Source organism: Cucurbita pepo, chromosome LG06 (assembly GCF_002806865.2).
Source record: "Cucurbita pepo subsp. pepo cultivar mu-cu-16 chromosome LG06, ASM280686v2, whole genome shotgun sequence".
NCBI classification, from domain to species: Eukaryota; Viridiplantae; Streptophyta; class Magnoliopsida; order Cucurbitales; family Cucurbitaceae; genus Cucurbita; species Cucurbita pepo.
The window spans coordinates 2,719,220-2,739,272 of record NC_036643.1 but is presented as its reverse complement, the minus strand read 5'-3'; the positions used below and the strand labels follow the sequence as shown (position 1 = coordinate 2,739,272).

At 36.6% G+C, this 20,053-nt stretch overlaps 1 protein-coding gene and 1 pseudogene across 1 annotated transcript; both read left to right on the top strand.

Annotated features, from left to right (window-relative positions):
* The first annotated feature begins 680 nt into the window (after positions 1-680).
* On the top strand, positions 681-11,414 carry LOC111797057 (annotated as a pseudogene).
* Positions 11,415-13,221: 1,807 nt separating this feature from the next.
* LOC111797575 (oligopeptide transporter 4-like) lies at positions 13,222-18,022 on the top strand. The gene is made up of 6 exons (XM_023680622.1): positions 13,222-13,754; positions 14,435-14,532; positions 14,621-15,193; positions 16,299-16,551; positions 16,617-16,799; positions 17,402-18,022. Exons 1-6 carry the CDS (start codon positions 13,251-13,253, stop codon positions 18,020-18,022), a joined length of 2,232 nt encoding a protein of 743 aa, XP_023536390.1. The 5' UTR covers positions 13,222-13,250.
* Positions 18,023-20,053: the final 2,031 nt, after the last annotated feature.

The window sequence follows — 20,053 nt, the reverse complement described above, 5'->3', positions numbered from 1 at the left end:
CCTGAGAGGTCGAACCATTGAGTGTTGTCTAGTTTGAAAACTTCTCTTACTTGAAATTTGAATTTTTCTAAAGACAATTTTGTTTGGTCTTTTATTTACGGGATACATATTCAGTTTTTTTGTTTTCATAATATATATGGTGTCGATGAATATAACTTTTTCAGTTTTTTTTGTTTTTGTAATATATATGGTTCATCAGCATAACTCCTCAATTATTTTTATTTTCATAATATATATGGTGTCATTCTGCACAACCTCAACCTCTATTGGTGAATCCACACGACCCCTTGTTAGGGATCATTGAAAGGAGTAGTCACAGGTAAGGGATCATTGAAAGGAGTAGTCACAGGTAAGGGATCATTGAAAGGAGTAGTCACAAGGGATCATTGAAAGGAGTAGTCACAAGGGATCATTGAAAGGAGTAGTCACACGGACGACCCCTTGTTAGGGATCATTGAAAGGAGTAGTCACAGGTAAGGGATCATTAAAAGAAGTAGTCACAAGGGATCATTGAAAGGAGTAGTCACAAGGGATCATTGAAAGGAGTAGTCACACGTTCACTGATTAAAAAGAAAGAACACTAGTCGATAGACAACATTTATTTGGGCGGGCCAGTTGGGCAATTTATTGAAAAGCCCAAAAATATGAAGATCCCATTTACAATCTTCTCCTATGTTCGAATATTCGCATATGAAGACGCTTGAGAGAGAAGACGACGAAAATGGATTCCAAAAAATCAATCGGAGGGGCGTCAGCTACTGGCCCACTACCGACAACTGCTCCGGCAAGTTTGGTTAATGGGATTGGCTCGTAGCGCGCAGTGTAACGTAAACCAATGGTTCAATATCCTTCTCTTCACATGGAACGATCAGAGGTGCAGTAGCAGCAACCAATGCCATGGCGCCCGTTCGCCAAGTTCCAAAGCTCTCAGAAATTTATGCGAATTCCAATGCCAATTTTAGAACCTCTCTCGTTTCGGTTCCATTGGGACGGCTCAATCCACGCGCTCCTGTTGGTGCGCGGCCTTTAACAACTCTGTTTCGGTTGCCTCTGTAATGGCGATGAATATTATTATATACCCTCATTGTTTATTCTGTTTCTCGCTTTTTAGAAACGTGTCAAATCAATTTGCTTCTGCAACACGACTCTTTTCGCCTCCTCCTCCTCTGAGAGCAGCCTCGTCGCGACCTTCTTCCTCTGTTGTTTGTTCTTTTTCCCGCTTTTCAGGTAGATCAATCAATCCACGCTTTCTGCTTGAAGTTTCTTCATCGATTATTTCGGGTTGCTGATCCGATGTACTATTTTTTATATGTTGTGATTTGGTTTATCGAGACTAAAATGTGTTTGATAGTTCTGGAAATGGATGCTTGCCGATTATTTTGGGATTCTGTGTATTAAGCAATTAGTTGTCGTTCTGGTTGATTATGAACAGTATTTTTCTTTGCTTAATTGGATCGTCTTATTAGCCTCTGCAAGTGCTTTTCGTTTTCGATCGTGGAAAATCCTTGTTTTCACTTGTTTACTTGCAATTATTCTGATCTACAGAAATGGACGCTTCAGGGGGGATAAGTTTGTATCCATCTCACCGTACTAAAACTATTCATCTGGTTTGTAACGAAATACTCTCTTTGGCTCTCTTCTTTCGATGTCCATTTAAGTTCAATGGTTATGATCATTGTTATTTATTAGTTTGAATCTATTGTTTCTATTCACCAAGCATTTGAACCTTATTATAATTAAATTTACAGGTGAGGCATGCCCAGGGATTTCATAATGTGGCAGGAGAGAAGGACGCGAACGAATATCTATCTTTTGATTACTTTGATGCTCAACTTACATCTCTTGGATGGAAACAGGTAAGCCCTTGTTGATCTGTACTATTTTTTTTTTTTCCAGAATCTCTATAACTATTCCAACTTCGAATGTGAACCTACGTTTGAGAATTGAACCTTCACACGTAGGGAATTTCAGTTATGAATTTGAGTGTGGTGATGAAATTTTAGTCTGTTATCATATGACTGATTCAACATTCTAAAAGTTACAAATGGCTAATTTCATTGTTTATAATCTTGAGCAAACATGAAACTGGAATTTGTTTTCTGAAGTCCAAAGAACTGATAGATAATGTGTTTATATTTTTTACTGGGAATTGAAACAGGTTGCCAATCTGCGGAAACATGTACAATCATGTGGACTTGATAAGAGAATTGAGTTAGTCATTGTGTCCCCCTTGTTCAGGTATCTCATCTTAGAAATGGATATTATTTTTAAGAAACAGGTTTAGTTATAAGTGGCGGGGTGGATGAACCTTTCCTACATGTAAAAATTTTGAACTAAGGATTGGGATTTCTGGAGTTTGAGTTTCTTCATGGGAACCGTCTCACTGAAAAATGATGCGGAACTCGAACTGAATCGTATCCAAAATATATGAGCAAAGGCATAACAAGCCTTTGCCAATCTTAAATGATGCAAATTGGGATTGGTACCATGCCTGGCCCATTTATGAGTTTGTTGGATATCATTATGTCCAAAGATTGTTTTCCCTTTAGTTCTTGTTTTGAACCTCAGATAATTTACTCAGGTCTTGTCCGTTGTAGTTCAGCTATAAGGCAAGTTCAGTTTCTTTTTGAAGTGTTTTGAATATTTGTTTAAATATGTAGGGCGGATTTTTGAACGATTTTGTGCAATTTGACAGATTGTGTTTCAATATTTTGCCCTCTTAAATTCCAAGTTGTCAACTAGCATGAATCTTTTTGTACCCAAATGCTAGAATTTCATGTTTTGCCCCCTAATAATCAAACATCTGTTATTGTTGCATGTAGGACTATCCAAACCGCGGTTGGAGCATTTGGTGGTGAAGGTTACTCGGATGGTATAAATGTTCCTCCGTTAATGGTATCAAATGCAGGAGATTGCAACCGCCCTGCAATTTCAAGTTTGAATTGCCCGCCATTTTTGGCAGTAGAGCTTTGTCGGGAACATTTGGTATATTCTATAAATTCAAGTCCGACTTCTCAATAAAGTTTTCTTTATCTTCATTATGAATGATAGTTTGCAGACTTCTTTGCTGTAATGAAACATGGATTTGTATTTTAAATGTTCACGAGTTCTATGGTGTTTCCTTTCTATTGCAAATGTCAAATGTTGGTGGGGAAGTAACCTGTTGCATTCATATTGAGTGAAACTTCTTGGATTTTATGTTTGTCTTTAACTGTATAAATTCTTCCATATGGGCAACAATTAGAGAAAAGGACGATAGCTAAAGAATGAACTTCAAGAATTCTCTCGAATTATTTTTCTCTACATGCAAATATCAAATTTTAGTTTTATGTCATTTGTTCGGCTGATTTTTATGAATGCCTTTTATATTCTTTTGTTTATCAATGAAAGAATGATGTTTTTTCATAATAAAATAAAATAAATATAACAAATCATTGTATTCATTGGTACAGGGTGTTCACCCATGTGACAAGAGGCGAAGCATTAAAGAGTATCGGTCTCTTTTCCCTGCGATTGATTTTTCAATGGCAAGTTGCATTGTTTTGTCCGTATTGTTGGATTATGTTGCAATTCTTGTTTTTCTTTTGCAATCTACTCTTAGAATTTAACTGATTTTTATTAAAGAAAACCTTGCTACTTTTTCTAGATTGAACATGATGAAGATAAACTGTGGAGCCCAGACATTAGAGAGACCAACGATGAAGTGGCAGATAGGGGATTGAAGTTTCTTAAATGGTAAATGTCTACTTCATTTATCTCTATGTTCTTTTGGTTCTTTGTTTTCTCTTCTATCAAATGTCTGTGCGATAGCTCTTTGAAAATTCATCTCTTGGAGACGAGGATACTTTGAAATTAAGATACCAATTATTGAAAAAATAAAGTTGCCCGGGTTTCTCGACCTGGAATCCTGCACATCACATTCATGATACTACATTCAACTGTGTCCCGGAGACATGGTTGAAGCACGACCAATGTGCTTCTTTCATGACATGCTCTGGTCCCGGGTGTCTTCCAGTGGTCTTCTAGCGTTAGAAGAAGTCGTGTCCGTCTTGGACATCTACAATGTCCTCCCACACTTTTTTTTTAATTTTATTTTCAATATAGGACAATGTGAAAGGAAAGTAGAAGACATGATAACTGAAAACAACTTTTTCATCGTCTCTATCTTTTTCTTTTCTATTTCAGTGGTCTTGCATGCAATATCTGTGAGAAAAGTGATTATTCGTTTAGGTAATTTAGCATTGATAGCTCCATTTCTGTATCTTTTGGTTTTCTTCTCCTACCAGGCTCTGGACCCGGAAGGAGAAGGAGATTGCCGTTGTCAGCCACAGTGGATTCTTATTTCATTCATTGAGTGCATTTGGAAATGACTGCCGTCCACTTGTAAAGGACGAAATCTGCAAACAGTAAGCATTACTCTGATTCGTATAAATGGAGATTTTAGAGGAGTATTGCCCATACCTTCATAGTGATAGGATTCGTATTGTTTTGTTCTACTGAATCTGATACTAACGCTTGAAATTTCATCTTTTTGTTGTTCTCATCGAATACTTCACTTTTTTATGCAGTTTTGCCAACTGTGAGCTTCGTTCCTTTGTTCTAGTTGATAGGAGGTAAGCACATTCCTCAATACAAAATTTAAACAGAATTATCCGTACTTTTTACCCATAAAATTACTCGTGTTTTATCGAACTTTAAATTTTCAATTTTGTAGTCAAATGATATGTTCAATAGTATCTGACAGACAGTCATTTTTAATGTCTAATATCACATTTGATTTTCTAAACGTTTTTTTTATTAATGTGAGAGCTCTATTAGATATAAAATTGAAACTTTAGGAATCGATTCAGAAATTTATAAGACATTTTTTTATAGTTTAGGGAATTGTGGCCCTGACATGAAATTCTGGATCTGCCCCTGCTTTTGTACCTCTTTCTTTCGCTCAAGTATTCATATTGGAATTCATGGATTCTCTGGTAGGGGGGAGTCGAGGTTGAATTCTTTGGTGGGCTGACTCCATTGTTTTTTGTTCATCATTTGCAGCATGATTGGGTCAGAATCCTCGATGACCAATTTCCCCGGCGGCTTACCGAAAGGGCTCGATCTTCCCAGTGATGTTGCAGCTGAAATGCAACCGGAGAAGAAGGGAGTTCCCAATGAAGATGTGGCTTGAAAATATAGTACTTAACATCATTTTGAGAAGAAACAAAGACACTTCTATTTTAATTCAATTTTAACGAATCTCTTACCCTCTTCATTTAGGACAATTATTCTCTACAGGGATTGTCAAAGAAAAGGCCTCTTTCTGCACTGGATTCAGAGGTACTTATTTTTATCCGTATCTCATCCATCATTATGTTATGCACAATAATTAACTTTCTCAAATAAATTATGAGTCCATTATACATGATTAAACTTGTAGTCATAATTACCCTAATGATTTAGCAGAGGAAATCATGAATCTCTGGAAAGTGGAGTCTGGCTGGTATATATATTTAAATGAATTTATAGTCTGGTGAGGCATTAATGTCTCTTCAATTATTACCTTCGCTCATTTCTGTCTTTTTTTTTCTTTTTTTTTTCTTCAATAAACTAACCCATTTAATGCTTCCATGTTTAAATATTTTAAACCCCTGTTTGCTCTGGATCTACTGGCCTGAATGCTTGAATCTATTCCACCGCAAACAACCAAATACACTACTGTTGGATCTTCCATGGCTTCTCTTGTTATTCTTCTCACCTCTCACTACGCCACCCAGTAGCTGGGACTGCTGGGACTGAAACTGATTCCGCATCTAGCCCTTCCCATTTCTATTGAGATTTAGAAGTAGTGTCTAAAGCCTGGGTTATCTCTCTCTAAATCAGTTTATTCAAACCCCGCCAACCTTCGTAACCAAAGTGTCACGACAACACCCAAAAGTCACTTCCTTGCTTTTAATAAAGCGGAACAGAGCCAATTTCTTGTACTTGCTCTGTGCGCTCCCCTTTGGTCGAGTGCTATTTATTTTTTAATGACAAATTTTTTTTTTCTTTTGGCAAGTTTACAAGTTAAAATAATATTATGGAAATAAAATAAAAACGTGTGTCACGACCTAGGGACGCAACACTACATATTAAATCATTTTATTGTCGTAACTCCTGGAATTCTGCATTTTTTTTTTAATTATAAAAATCTACATCTTTAACAGCTAAATATCCCCCTATCCAACTAAAAAACTAAGATAAGATGAGATATTTTGAATATCTCAACTTAGAATACAAATATTTATTAAATTAATGGTCACATCATGGAGTAGTTGAAATTCATCCAAAACAGTTGTATTTGGAAAGACACGCGTCCATTAATGGGCCTAGACAGACAATTGGGCCGACTGGAGAAAGCCCAAAAGCATAATCAGGTTACACGTGTCCAACAACTCTCGACACGCTTAGTCCAGTGAATGGCCGCAATTGCATGTAAGCCGACATGTCGGTGACGGTAACTGACAATTTAACGGTTCAATGTGCTTCCAGACGTGGCCGTAGCGTACGTTACGGTTCAGGACTTTCCTCTGATTCTCTCTCTCTCCAGAAAAAAACAAAGAGAACATTTCTGCTGATTGGAACGACAGCTTTTTGGCAATGGGCTGAATTTGATGAAAATAATTTAAAAACTCATATAAACTGAATTTCATGAAAATAATATTAGTTTAGTATATTTATTAATATATTTAAAAGTAATAAAAAAAAAAGAATAATTACATTTTTTAAAATATTAATAAAAGAGTAAATTTAAAATGATTATTGAGCATTTATTGCGATGGCTCAAACCGCGCGCTTTTGAATTTACCGCACTGCCTCTGTTCTTAAATATTATAAATGTACATGCTATTCGCGATGTTCTCCAACCAGATCAACGCTCCGTACCAATTATTGTCGCGCCAATTCTCCCGGTTCCCTCCGTCTTCGAGCTGCATCGCTGTGTTCTTCCTTCACCGTTCTCTCATCTTCCTGCTCTCTTCAGGTGGAATTTGGTTACGTACTCTTTCTGTTTTATTTCTTACATTTTTGTTCCTTCAAGAACTTTGACGGCTTTGTTCTTTTGCTATATGATGTCGCCATTGAATGAGGAGTTTTTTTATTTTTAATTTCTAGAGAGACTGTAAAATGTGGTTGATTCCGGTGGATATGGAATGGCTGTGATTATTGACGTGGATTTCTTGTTTTCGGAGTTTCTTTGTTAATTGTTATTTGTTGTCGGTTTTGACCGATTTTGATTTCGTATTTCTGAAGCATGATGCCTCGAATTAGTTTATATTTTACTCTGCGTATGAGAATTGCACTATTTATTTCGGCTCTTTGCTTTGTCTTCTCGACTTCCAAGGCTTTTCCCCTCCTTACTTCTGAGATGTTGTTGTTTGATTGTCTGTGCTCTCTGTTTTGTTGATTTGTAGATATATGGAGTCTGCAGGAGGTCTCAGTTTGTATCCGTTGCACCGTTGTAAGACTATTCATCTGGTTTGTGACGAATTTTTTTCTCTCTTGCACTCTTCTTGAAGTCAGCGATTTATTTTTCTTGGATTTGGATCTGTTGCTTGTTCATATCGTTGAGTTCGTAGCTGTCTGTTTCCATTTTTCAAGCATTTGAAACTTTGTACTAATTTTACAGGTGAGACATGCCCAGGCAGTTCATAATGTTGCGATGGAAAAGGATCGCAGTTTACTTCAGTCTTATGATTACTTTGATGCTCAACTTTCCGATTTAGGATGGCTACAGGTATATGCCACAATCCCTACTATTATTTATACTCCCCCTACGTATGAGCCTACATACTGAAATAGAACATTTACATAGGGAAGAACAGTTATTAATTCATCATAAGATGATCGAATCGTACTCCTCTTATCAAGATAGATACAACGTTCTTAAAAGATTCGTATGGCTAGTTTAATCATTCATCATCTTCATAAAACATGTAGCAACAATTTGTTCTAAGATCCGAAAATAATATATTCCCTGGATTTTGGAACAGGTTGACAATCTGGGCAAGCATGTGCAATCATGTGGAATTTCTAAGACAATTGAGTTAGTCATCGTCTCCCCCTTGTTAAGGTATCACATCGGTTCAAGCCAACATAACTTTCCTTGATAAAAAAAAGTATTTGCTTATCCTGAAAATTAAGATTACTATAAGAACTTGTATTCTCATGCTTATGTATTATAATTTGCCCGTCAAATTCTATGATGCCCCCCTTCTAAGATAAGAAATCCACTTTTTTTTTTTTTTTAATTTTATTTTTATTGTTTAGATTCAACGGAATCAACATAAATTGTGAAATAAGGATATAGAATTGAACCACTATGCATAAGATAATTAACATTACATTTATGAATTGATATAATATCTCAATACCACTTAGCATGCTTTAATGGCGTTAAAAGAGAGTAGGACTGAAAATCTGCATATTTCTTTTTTTTTTCCAGAAAATTGAATGACCTAGACAGGCGTAGACTAGAATTAAGACACAAAATTCAAGCTCGTGCATTTCCTTTATGACACAAAATTTTGATCCGTTCTGTCCATGCCTTGCATTAATCAATTTTTTAACTAATGATTTTTAATATATTTCAAGCAAAAAGGTAATTAGGAACTGAAATTAACCATTTATTAGCAATAAATGCAAGGAGTTCACTTCTTTAACCTCCTCGTTTTAATAACAAGGGTAAGATGATAAACGTTAATTTGTAGCCTTAGTAACTTTAGTTTCTGTCCCATTGAGATGTTTGAATTGTAAACCAAATGGGTGCATTGCATCATGATGATATTGAAGCGTATTAAAAAAATTTGAGGATTGAGCTACGATAATTTGCTTTCTGGAAGAAACTTTAGTATAACATAACTTGATTCTTTTTGTCCAGATGCAGGAGTTTATTTTTTCCCCAAACTAATCAAACATTTCTCGTTTCAACCATCAATGGTTGCACTGTAGGACTATGCAAACAGCAGTTGGAGCCTTTGGTGGAGATGAGTACAAAGATGGTACGAATGTTCCTCCATTAATGGTTGCAAATGCAGGGGGCAGCAACCATCCTGCAATATCAAGTCTAAACTGCCCACCATTTTTAGCAGTAGAGCTTTGTAGGGAACGTTTGGTATGTTTCATAAATTGAACTCAAAATCAAGGTTTCGTTTCGATATTTCAACTTTTCTTCTGCATCGGAATACTTGGTATTATAATTCTCCTCTTGCCTCTTGAATTCTCACGTAGAGATGTTTATTAGGGAAGAGTATATATAGAACCTGAACAATGAACTTGCAATGTTTTCTAGAATTATTAATAATAGATTTACTTGTCTTTCCATGCGATACTTCTAGCCTTTGAAGCCGATACATATCTTAGTCTCTGTGAATTTTCAATATAGTTGGGTTTCGAAAGAAATTCTCAATATGTTTGCATTAATTATACACGAGGATATAAGCTGGTCAAGTTCTTGGCTTAGCTTGCAATGAATTAAACAACTAAAAGGTTAGATTTTGCCCATGTTTTTCAGATTTTCTGATGACGAATAATCATATTCAATGTACAGGGTGTTAATCCATGTGATAAGAGGAGAAGCATCAGCGAATATCGGTCTCTTTTTCCTGCAATTGACTTTTCAATAGTAAGTTAAATTATTGTTCATATTTCTGGATTATGTTGCTTTTGTTCGTATTTTTCAACTCTTTTTACTTCGTCTAATTTGTTTTCATAAATCCTTTCTTCATCTACTCTAGATTGAACATGATGATGATATCCTATGGACACCAGACACTAGGGAGTCGAATGACCAGATTGTAGAAAGGGGACTGAAGTTTCTGGATTGGTAAATTCCCACTTTATTTATCTGTGTTCTTCAGTTCTGATCACTACGAAATGTCAAGACGTTTGAGTATATATTTTTTAAAATCTTACTCTACTAGATTAAGAAACCAAGTATGCAAACAAAGCTCATTTGTCCTGTTTTCTTAGCTTTTTTTGCATGTCAGTATTACTTGGTTGTCTCTTGCAGTTAAGGAGTTCGACTGTGTTGTCTCTGCCTTTTGTTTAGGAGGAGAAATGTTGCTTCCAGCCAGTAAGTTGAGAAATAAGCTAAGAAATAATAAGTTAAGAAATAGTCTCGAGGATATTATTCGGTAGCCACTTTATGACCTTCGTTAATGCCTTTGAAAGCTGACATGTATTCATTACAGTTATATATAGGTTGTCATAAGCTGAATTTTCTAAAAAAAATTACGACCTTTTCTATGCATTATCTCTGAGAAAACAAAGATTCTGCATTTTTAGCCCTGTCTTCTGTGTGTTGTCACTCACAGCTCCTGACTTTTTATGCCTTTTGGTTTTTTATCCCTGGCCAGGCTGTGGACTCGGAAGGAGACAGAGATTGCAATTGTCACCCACAGTGCATTCTTATTTGAGCTCCTGAAATGTTTTGGAAATGACTGCCATCCATCTATTAAGAGCGAAATCAGCAAATTGTAAGCATTACATTGATCAGAATGACAATTTTTTAAAAAATTGAGTATCGAACTACATCCGTTTGCACCAATATAAAAACGTAAACACTTGGACAACTTGAGCCCTGCTTAATTGAGAGGGACACTTTTTGTGAGATCCCACATCAGTTGGAGAGGAGAACGAAACATTCTTTATAAAGGTGTAGAAACCTCTCCCAAGTAAATACATTTTAAAAACCTTGAGGGGAAACTCGAAAGGAAAAACCCAAAGAAGACCATGTCTGCTAACTGTGGGTTTGGGCTAACTTGACGTAGTGTCTTGAACTTGCTTCCAGTTTTAACTCATGAAATTCACACCAATTTGCAGTTTTACAAACTGTGAGCTTCGATCCATGGTTCTTGTTGACAAGAGGTATGCACCCTTCTTTTTCAGCTCTCTCTTCATCACCTCTTTGCACGGTATAGTAGTTCTATTTGGAGCATGGGATTTCATATCAGTACTTATCCAATCAGAACCCTTATTTGCAGTATGAAGGGATCAGATCCCTCGAGGACCAATTACCCTGGAAAAATTCCTCAAGGCCTTGATCTTCCCAGTGACGCTGCCACTGAGAAGCATCCAGAGAAAGGAGCTACAGGTAACGCTGTAGCTTGAAATAGATACGCCGTTCATTTTCTCTTCATGGGAACACCAATTCAATCCTATCAGCAAGGTTCTTAGTTCATTCCATTTTTGGGGGCTTTTTTACTCCAATGAAAGTCTTCAAAATTCAGTTAGGCGTGAATTAGGTCAGTTCAAGCCTGCAATATGGCAACGGTGGAGCTGTCTCCTCAGATCCAAGGTACATGCTTCTGTCCATATTTCAGTAGTTGTGGGTATCTATCTGTACTCTTAATTTGATTTACAGTTAATAAAATTTACGCCTTCCATATGCAAAACTTTCTATTTTGATTCGAGCATGTCGAAGACTTCATGTTGGTCAATTCTCGGGCAAACTTAATCTTGTCGTGTGTTAGCATGTCACTGTTAGAAATCACGGACCTCCACAATGGTATGATATTGTCCACTTTGAGCATAAGCTCACGTGACTTTGCTTTGAGCTTCCTCAAAAGGCCTCATGCCAATGGAGATAGTAGGACACTGGGCTTCGAAGGGGGTGGATTGTGATGTCCCACATTTCCGAGTGTGGAAACCTTCTCCTAGAAGACGTATTTTAAAGTTTTGAGGGGAAGCCCGAAAGAAAAAGCCCAAGGAGAACAATATCTGCTAGCGATGGATCTGGGTCGTTACCGTTACTAACACAAGATGTATCTTAATGACCTTCCAAAAGTTGGTGTATTTTCTAAAATTTAACCCATTAATAATTGGTGCCTCAAACTTTGAAATTTATTCTAATTGCCATTGCCATCCTTGTCTGCACACCAAAAACAACGAAAATGATGTCTGAAAATGAAACAATTCCACATCAACACAGGCGTAGATAACGTCCCAATTCTCGCTCTTAAGACAAACAAAACAGGTCGTAGTGAATTTTAATACCAGAACAATACAAATACGTCCCAGGATACTTCCTATGCAATCATCATTATGTTTATTATTATGTTTATTTTTTTCATTATTATTTATATTTATTTTAGAGTTTCTTTGTCATCCGATATTTCCTAGGTTGGCCGGCAATTGTGTCCCATCCTACTAATAATCCTGAGTGCTTTGTTTCCTCCATTGTTAATAAGCCTTCTTCTATGTTTAAATAAATTACGAAAAAAATGACAAACAAATTAAATTAAACATTTATTTTTCATACCTAAGTTCACATATATTCAATCAAACGCCGCTGTCAAACTATTAAGCAAACAAGACAGAAGCTTTATATTATTAAAAAATGTTGTAGAGTTGAGAGGAATTATTATTTACTTTTTATTTAAGAAAAATATTTATACTTGAACTACAACTATTTTCTCCAAAAAAAAAAATTCAAAAATATTTTTTAAAATTAATGATCTTTTCATAATTTAATAATTAATTATATACCAAATATGTAATCACTGGTCTTTCGAGGCTAACCAAGGGTAGAAAAGGAATGATTGAACATTAAATTATCATCACGTCAACATTGACATCTATATTTTAATATATGTTTGAGCAGGTATATAAAAAGTAAATTGACATTTTTAACCATGAAAACTATATTATAAAAATATATATATATATATATATTAATAAAGCCCGTGTTGAATTTAAAACGAAAATTAAAAATTTTACAATTTTCTATCCGACTCAATAAAAATTTTCAACTAATGGAAAGATTTGTACAAGTTATACCTTTCGTCACCACTTTGTAGAAAATCGTTAGGTATGAATATGTTAGATACCTGTGGCTCGATTGGTGAAATAGTATCTCTCTCCAAAAAAACATGTTTTTTTTACCGCTGCCATAAAGAAAATATTTTATCATTTTATTGATGAATTTGGTATATCAATAATATAATTTGTATTTCTTACATCGCTGATAGATCAATATATCGATATATAAAATACAAAAATATATTAGATATATTAACGATATATTGGCGATAAATTGTATAATAAAAAAATAGAGTTATAAAAATTTTAAAATAGGGCTAAAGTTTATAAATATACTAATGTTTTGTGCCATTTTTACGGTTGCCCCTTTAAATTGTCGCTCATATAATATTAAAATAATAATAATAAATCTAACCAGTTCTCTACTTATAGTTACTGGATTTTCAGATTCCGTTATCATAGCCGGTGCCATGGGGACGGAGGCAACAGAGACGCCGAACACGGTGGACCAACTGCTGGAAAACGACGAGATCTCTCCGATAGAGGAAGTCCGGCTAACGGTGTCCACGACGGACGACGTGTCGCAACCAGTATGGACATTTAGGATGTGGTCACTAGGGCTGTTATCCTGTTGCGCCATGTCGTTTGTGAACCAGTTCTTCAGTTACCGTAAAGAGCCACTGGTGATCACTCAGATCACCGTCCTCGTAGCGTCGCTCCCGATCGGACGGTTCATGGCCTCCGTTCTTCCCACCAGAAAGTTCCGGATCCCCGGGTTCGGGTCTAAAGAGTTCTCGTTCAACCCGGGTCCGTTCAACATGAAGGAGCACGTGCTTATTTCTATCTTTGCCAATGCTGGAAGCGCTTTTGGCAGCGGGTCGGCGTATGCGGTGGGCATTGTGACCATTATCAAGGTCTTTTATTGGAGGAGCATCTCTTTCTTTACCTCGTGGCTTCTAGTTATCACTACACAGGTGATTTTTCTCCCTTTTTTATTTTTTAAATAATTTTAAATGCATTAAAGTAAGACTAACACGACTCTCCAGATATGATATTGTCCACTTTGAGCATAAGCTCTCATGGTTTTGCTTTGGACTTTCCCTAAAAGGTCTCATCACATCAATGGGGAAACCATGAGAGCGGACACTTTGAGCATAAGCTCTCATGGCTTTGCTTTTAGAGGCCTCGTACCAATAGAGATGATATTCTTCACTTATAAACTCATATCTTCCACTAAATTAGTCAATGTGGGACTCACTCCTAATAATAATCTTCAACACAAAGTACACCATAGAGTGTCTCCTGAGAGATCTATGGAGTTCTCGAATAGTCTCCCCTTAGTTGATGTTCGACTATTTTATTTGGAATCATTGAACAAAGTACATCATTTGTTCGACACTTAAGTCACTATTTTACTATACCTTCGAGACTCACAACTTATTTGTTCGACATTGAAAATTCTATTGACATGACTCTAATATATGTTAGAAACTACAATATACACAGTACTATGATATTGTCCACTTTGAATATAAGCTCTGGTAACTTTATTTTTTTGTTCCACAAAATGTCTCAGAGTAATAAAAATGTATTTTTTACTTATAAATTCATTATCTGAGCGAATGCCTGTTAAAAGTGAAACCCGGTGTCACAGGTATTGGGTTATGGGTGGGCGGGGTTGTTGAGGAAGTACGTGGTGGAGCCGGCGCATATGTGGTGGCCAAACACTCTCGTACAGATTTCCCTTTTCCGGTAATAACGGTATCAAGTAAAGAACAGTAAAAAAAAAAAAAAGAAATCAATAATAAAATAAAAAGAAATCTAATTCAGGCATTGGCAGGACACTACACGAGGCAGAAGAGGAAGGGGAAAAACGAATGACACGTGTCAAATTCTTCATAATAGCACTAGCAGGCAGTTTCACATGGTACATGTTCCCAGGCTATATCTTCCAGACGCTTCAAAGCATATCATGGGTCTGTTGGGCCTTCCCCCACTCAGTAACGGCCCACCAAATCGGGTCGGGTTTCTCCGGTCTCGGGTTCGGAGCCTTCTCTCTGGACTGGTCCACTGTGGCTTCGTTCTTGGGTAGCCCTCTGATCAGCCCGTTCTTCGCCATCGTCAACATCTTTGTCGGCTACGTGGCGCTCATCTACGTGGTGATGCCTATTGCCTACTGGGGCTTCAATGTCTTCAACGCCAAGACGTTCCCCATATTCTCCGCCGATTTGTTCACTTCCGACGGGCAGGTGTATAATATAACCTCCATTGTCAACGACAGGTTCGAGCTCAACCAGCAGGCGTACGGGCAGGTTGGAAGGGTCAGTTTGAGCTCCTTCTTCGCTATCACTTATGGATTCGGTTTTGCTGCCATCGTCGCTACTCTCACTCACGTTGCCTTGTTTCATGGCAGGTCAGATTTTTATTAATTTATTAAGAAACCTAGGAGCCATTAATTTATAAATAATTATTGGTGGCATATTGAGGATTGTTGGGAGAGAGTCCCGCGTTCGTTAATTAAGGGGTTGATTATGAGTTTATAAGTAAATAATTCATCTTCATTGGTACGAAACCTTTTGAAAAAACCAAAAGTAAATCAACGAGAGTTTATGCTCAAAGTAGACAATATCTCATAAAGGTTCGTGATTTCTAAAATGATATAAGAGTCATGCCTTTAACTTAATCATGCCAATAGAATCTTGAAGTGTGGAACAAAGAAATTACTAGTCTCGAAAGTGTAGTCAAATGTGACTTAAATGTAGAATAAATTGTGCATTTTGTTAGATGACTCCAGAGAAAATGAGTTGAGGCTTAAAAGGGATACTCTAATATGGTATCAAAGTCATACTTTTAATTTAGTAATGTTGATAGAATTTTAAATGTGAAACAAAGAAATTACTAGTCTCGAAAGTGTAGTCAAATGTGACTTAAATGTAGAATAAATTGTGCATTTTGTTAGATGACTCCAGAGAAAATGAGTTGAGGCTTAAAAGGGATACTCTAATATGGTATCAAAGTCATACTTTTAATTTAGTAATGTTGATAGAATTTTAAATGTGAAACAAAGAAATTACTAACCTCGAAAGTGTAGTAAAAAATGACTCAGTGTCGAATAAAGAGTATACTTTGTTCGAGAGCTCCTGAGAAAGGAGTTGAGTTCCAATCAAGGGGAGGCTGTTCGAGGGCCACATAGGTCTCAAGGGAGGCTCTATGGTGTACTTTAGGGCTACGTAGGTCTCAGGGTAGGCTCTATGGTGTACTTTAGGGTTACATAGATCTCAGGTGAGGCTCTATGGGTCTCAGGATAGGCAAAGTACACCATAGATCTCAGGTGAGGCTCTATAGTGTACTTTAGGGCTACATAGGTCTCAGGGTAGGCTCTATAATATACTTTGTTCAAGGGGAGGATCGAGTCCCTAATTAAGGGTTGATCAAGAATTTATAAGTAAAGTAAACAATATCATATCATTGTAGAGGTTCGTGATTTTTAACGTTACACCGTTGTATTACAATATCAGGGAGATTGTACAAAAATTCCGAGCATCTTCAAAAGGAAGGGAAGACATCCACACGAGGCTAATGAGGAGCTACAGGGACATTCCAGCGTGGTGGTTTCATATACTTCTATTTGTAGCAATCGCCGCCTCCCTTGCGCTCTGCATTTTCTTGAAGAAGGAGGTTCAGTTGCCTTGGTGGGGTCTTCTTTTTGCAGCCGCCCTGGCCTTCATTTTCACTCTCCCAATAAGCATTATCACAGCCACCACTAATCAGGTAATTAACCCTAATTTTCAGCATTAACACATCATTATAATATACTAATTGTGTTTATGGAACAGACTCCAGGCCTGAATATAATAACAGAGTATCTGATGGGAATCATATTGCCTGGAAGGCCAATAGCCAACGTGTGCTTCAAGACTTATGGATATATAAGCATGGCTCAGGCCGTTAGCTTTCTAAGTGATTTTAAATTAGGACATTACATGAAAATCCCTCCAAGATCTATGTTCCTTGTTCAGGTACATTTTCTCTACATTATTCTTCTTATTATTTATTTATTTATTTATATTTTCGTATATTTTAGTGTTAATTTCTCTTAGATTCTAGAATTATCCTATTGATTATAAACTCATGATCATTCTCTAAATTGGCCGATGTGGGACTTTTAAAGTGATTATACTATTGATTATAAATCCATGATCATTCGCTAAATTGACCGATGTGGGACTTTTAAAGTGATTATATTATTGATTATAAATTCATGATCATTCGCTAAATTGGCCGATGTGAGACATTTAAAGTGATTATATTATTGATTATAAACCCATGATCATTCATTAAATTAGTCAATGTGGGACTTTTATCCAACACCTCCCCTCGAATAAAGTACGCTCCCTTAATCGAGACTCGACTCCTTTTCTTTTAAAGTATTAGTCATTTTTTACTACGCCTTCGAGGAGCCTCAACTCCTTTTCTTTTTGGAGTCATTTGTTCGACATTTGAGGATTCTATTGATATGACTAAATTTAGAACATGACTCTCATAACATGTTAAGAGGAAGCATAAACTATAGTAGCTTAAGAGGAAAAAATAAATTATTCTAACATCCACGTGTACGCAGCTGATTGGCACAATAATAGCGGGGACAGTGAACATCAGCGTTGCATGGTGGCTTTTATCCACCGTGGACAGCATATGCCATCAGAGCGCTTCCTCGAACAGCCCCTGGACTTGCCCGAGTGACCGCGTGTTTTTCGACGCGTCGGTCATATGGGGCTTGGTCGGCCCAAAGCGAATATTCGGATCCCAAGGGAACTACCCAACTCTCAACTGGTTTTTCCTCGGCGGCTTCCTCGGCCCCCTTCTCGTCTATGTCCTCCACCGATTTTTCCCCAACCAAACCTGGATTCCTCTCATCAACCTCCCCGTCCTCTTCGGCGCCACCGCTTACATGCCCCCAGCCACGCCGGTTAATTACAACTCCTGGCTATTAGTCGGCACGATCTTTAATTACTTCGTCTTCCGGTACCGGAAGAGATGGTGGCAACGGTATAACTATATTCTGTCGGCGGCGTTGGACGCCGGCGTGGCGTTCATGGCGGTGCTTATTCACTTTACATTGGGTGTTCGAAATGTGCATATGAATTGGTGGGGCTCCAATCCTGTTGATACGGATCACTGTTTGCTTGCCAGTTGCCCCACCGCTAGAGGCGTGGTGGTTGACGGCTGCCCCGTATTTTAACTGCTTTCTTGAATTCTCCGGTAAATCTCTTGTTTGTAGTGATTTCGACATGTCGTTCCAATGTGAAAAATGTAATTTTCGCTTCCCATCCCCCTCTTGTCTACGTGTAGTTTGAAACGCAAGCTTGTATTTCAATTGTGAATCCTAGGATAAATTAAAGTTGAGTTCATGGGGTTTGTGTACTTAGTTCATGTATTTAAAAAAAAAAAATGAACAAATCTTTAAAATTTTAATTTTGTGTATAATATGTTAATTATAAATTTAAATTTTTTAAAAGTGAATTAATTTATTATATATAAATTTAAAATTTTTAAAAGTGAATTAATTTATTATATTTATATTTATAGTTGGTCAATTAAAAAAAAAGATTAAATTTATAGTCGTGTGTGTGCGCGCGCGCGTGTGCGCGTGTGTGCGCGTGTGTGTGGATTGTGAGATCCCATATCAGCTAGGGAGATCGGTTGGAGAATGGGGTCTCACATCGGTTGGAGAAAGGAACGAGTGCTAGCGAAAATACTGGAGTTCGAAGGGGGTGGATTGTGAGATCCCATATCGATTGGGGAGGGAAAGTCCAAATAAAATAATATCTATTAGCTATAGACTCGGTTCTAAGTTTTGAAACTTATTTAAACTAACTAAATTATTGTGTTTTTCTTGCTTGATGGTATGGTTCGATCAATAAATTATGTTATGTAAACATAATAACAAAAATGAAATTACCCTTTAATTCATTCCTTAAAAAAATTGCATGTAATAATAACCATGTTATATAAACTTGAAATAATTTAAGAGCTTCTATTTATTTGACAAATCTACCCCCACCCCCTGTAATTCATTCTATACATTATATTAATGTATAATATATATATGTGTGTGTATATATATATAATCTTCTATTATTTCTTTTTAGGTGGGGGTTTGGAAGCAACAGCATATCTTGCAGAAAAGGATCGAGAGGATCCTTCTTCATCATCGGCATTCGCCAACCCGTCGTCGAAGTTTTGAGCGTAGCTTACTGCGTCGTAGCTGAATTTCCCATGCTCATTTTTCGACGTCGTCCCCTCTTTTTTCCCCGACGAAATCTTCGACTTCAAACACTTCCAAATCGACGTAGATTCTTTGCTCTTCTTTTTCTCTGGTCCCTCTATTTCCATGGCTGAAAAAATTGGAGTGAAAATATAAAGGAATTGAATACCAATTTATTTATTTATATTGTTTTTTTATTTTACCGTGAACGACTGGGGGAGTCTTGTCCATTTCGATTTGATGTTCGTTCGTCCAGTGGAATCTCGTCTGCAACGGATGAGTTGGATTGGATTGAGAATTCGGTATTTATAATTAAATTTTTGGAAAAGGAATTGGAGAAAAAGAGTTTAAAAAACAATTAAAGAGCATTTAATTTAATGCTTTTATTTTCATTAATTTTTTAAAATATTTTATGACTATGTTTATATTTAGGTGTGCAATTTTTTTTAAAATGTGTATGCACTTTGTATTTATTTTACAGGAGAGGGTGTTTACACGTGTGAAATATGAATTTGAATAAATTTTAGGGGAGTGTGCTCATGCAATTATTTATACATATGCAAAATTTTAAAAAAATAATAAGATCTTTCTTCTCCGAGTCGTGGTGCAAAAATTTAAGAATTATAACAGTCCAAATTCATTACTAGCAGATATTGTATATTTTGGTCGAGTTTATTATGAGAAATTTCTATACTCTTGTAAATAATGCTTCATTATCCCGACCATAATAGAATAATAGACCAAAAAAAAAGAAAAAAATCAAATGCTGGAGCCAAAGGCTAATTTTAAGAGGGCTGAGACTCTAGTGAATTAAAGAGCATATATGAACTGAAACCGATGCTTCCAAAGTAAATAAGAGCATAAAATATCATTAAAATTAAATATAATACTGTAAGAAGTGAGTCTCGATCGTGGGAATGGAGGGAGTTAAATTTAATGCCTTCGACGACGGTTTCATTTTCTCGTATCAGAAATTACCGCTTTTTTAATCTTGAATTTACCGCT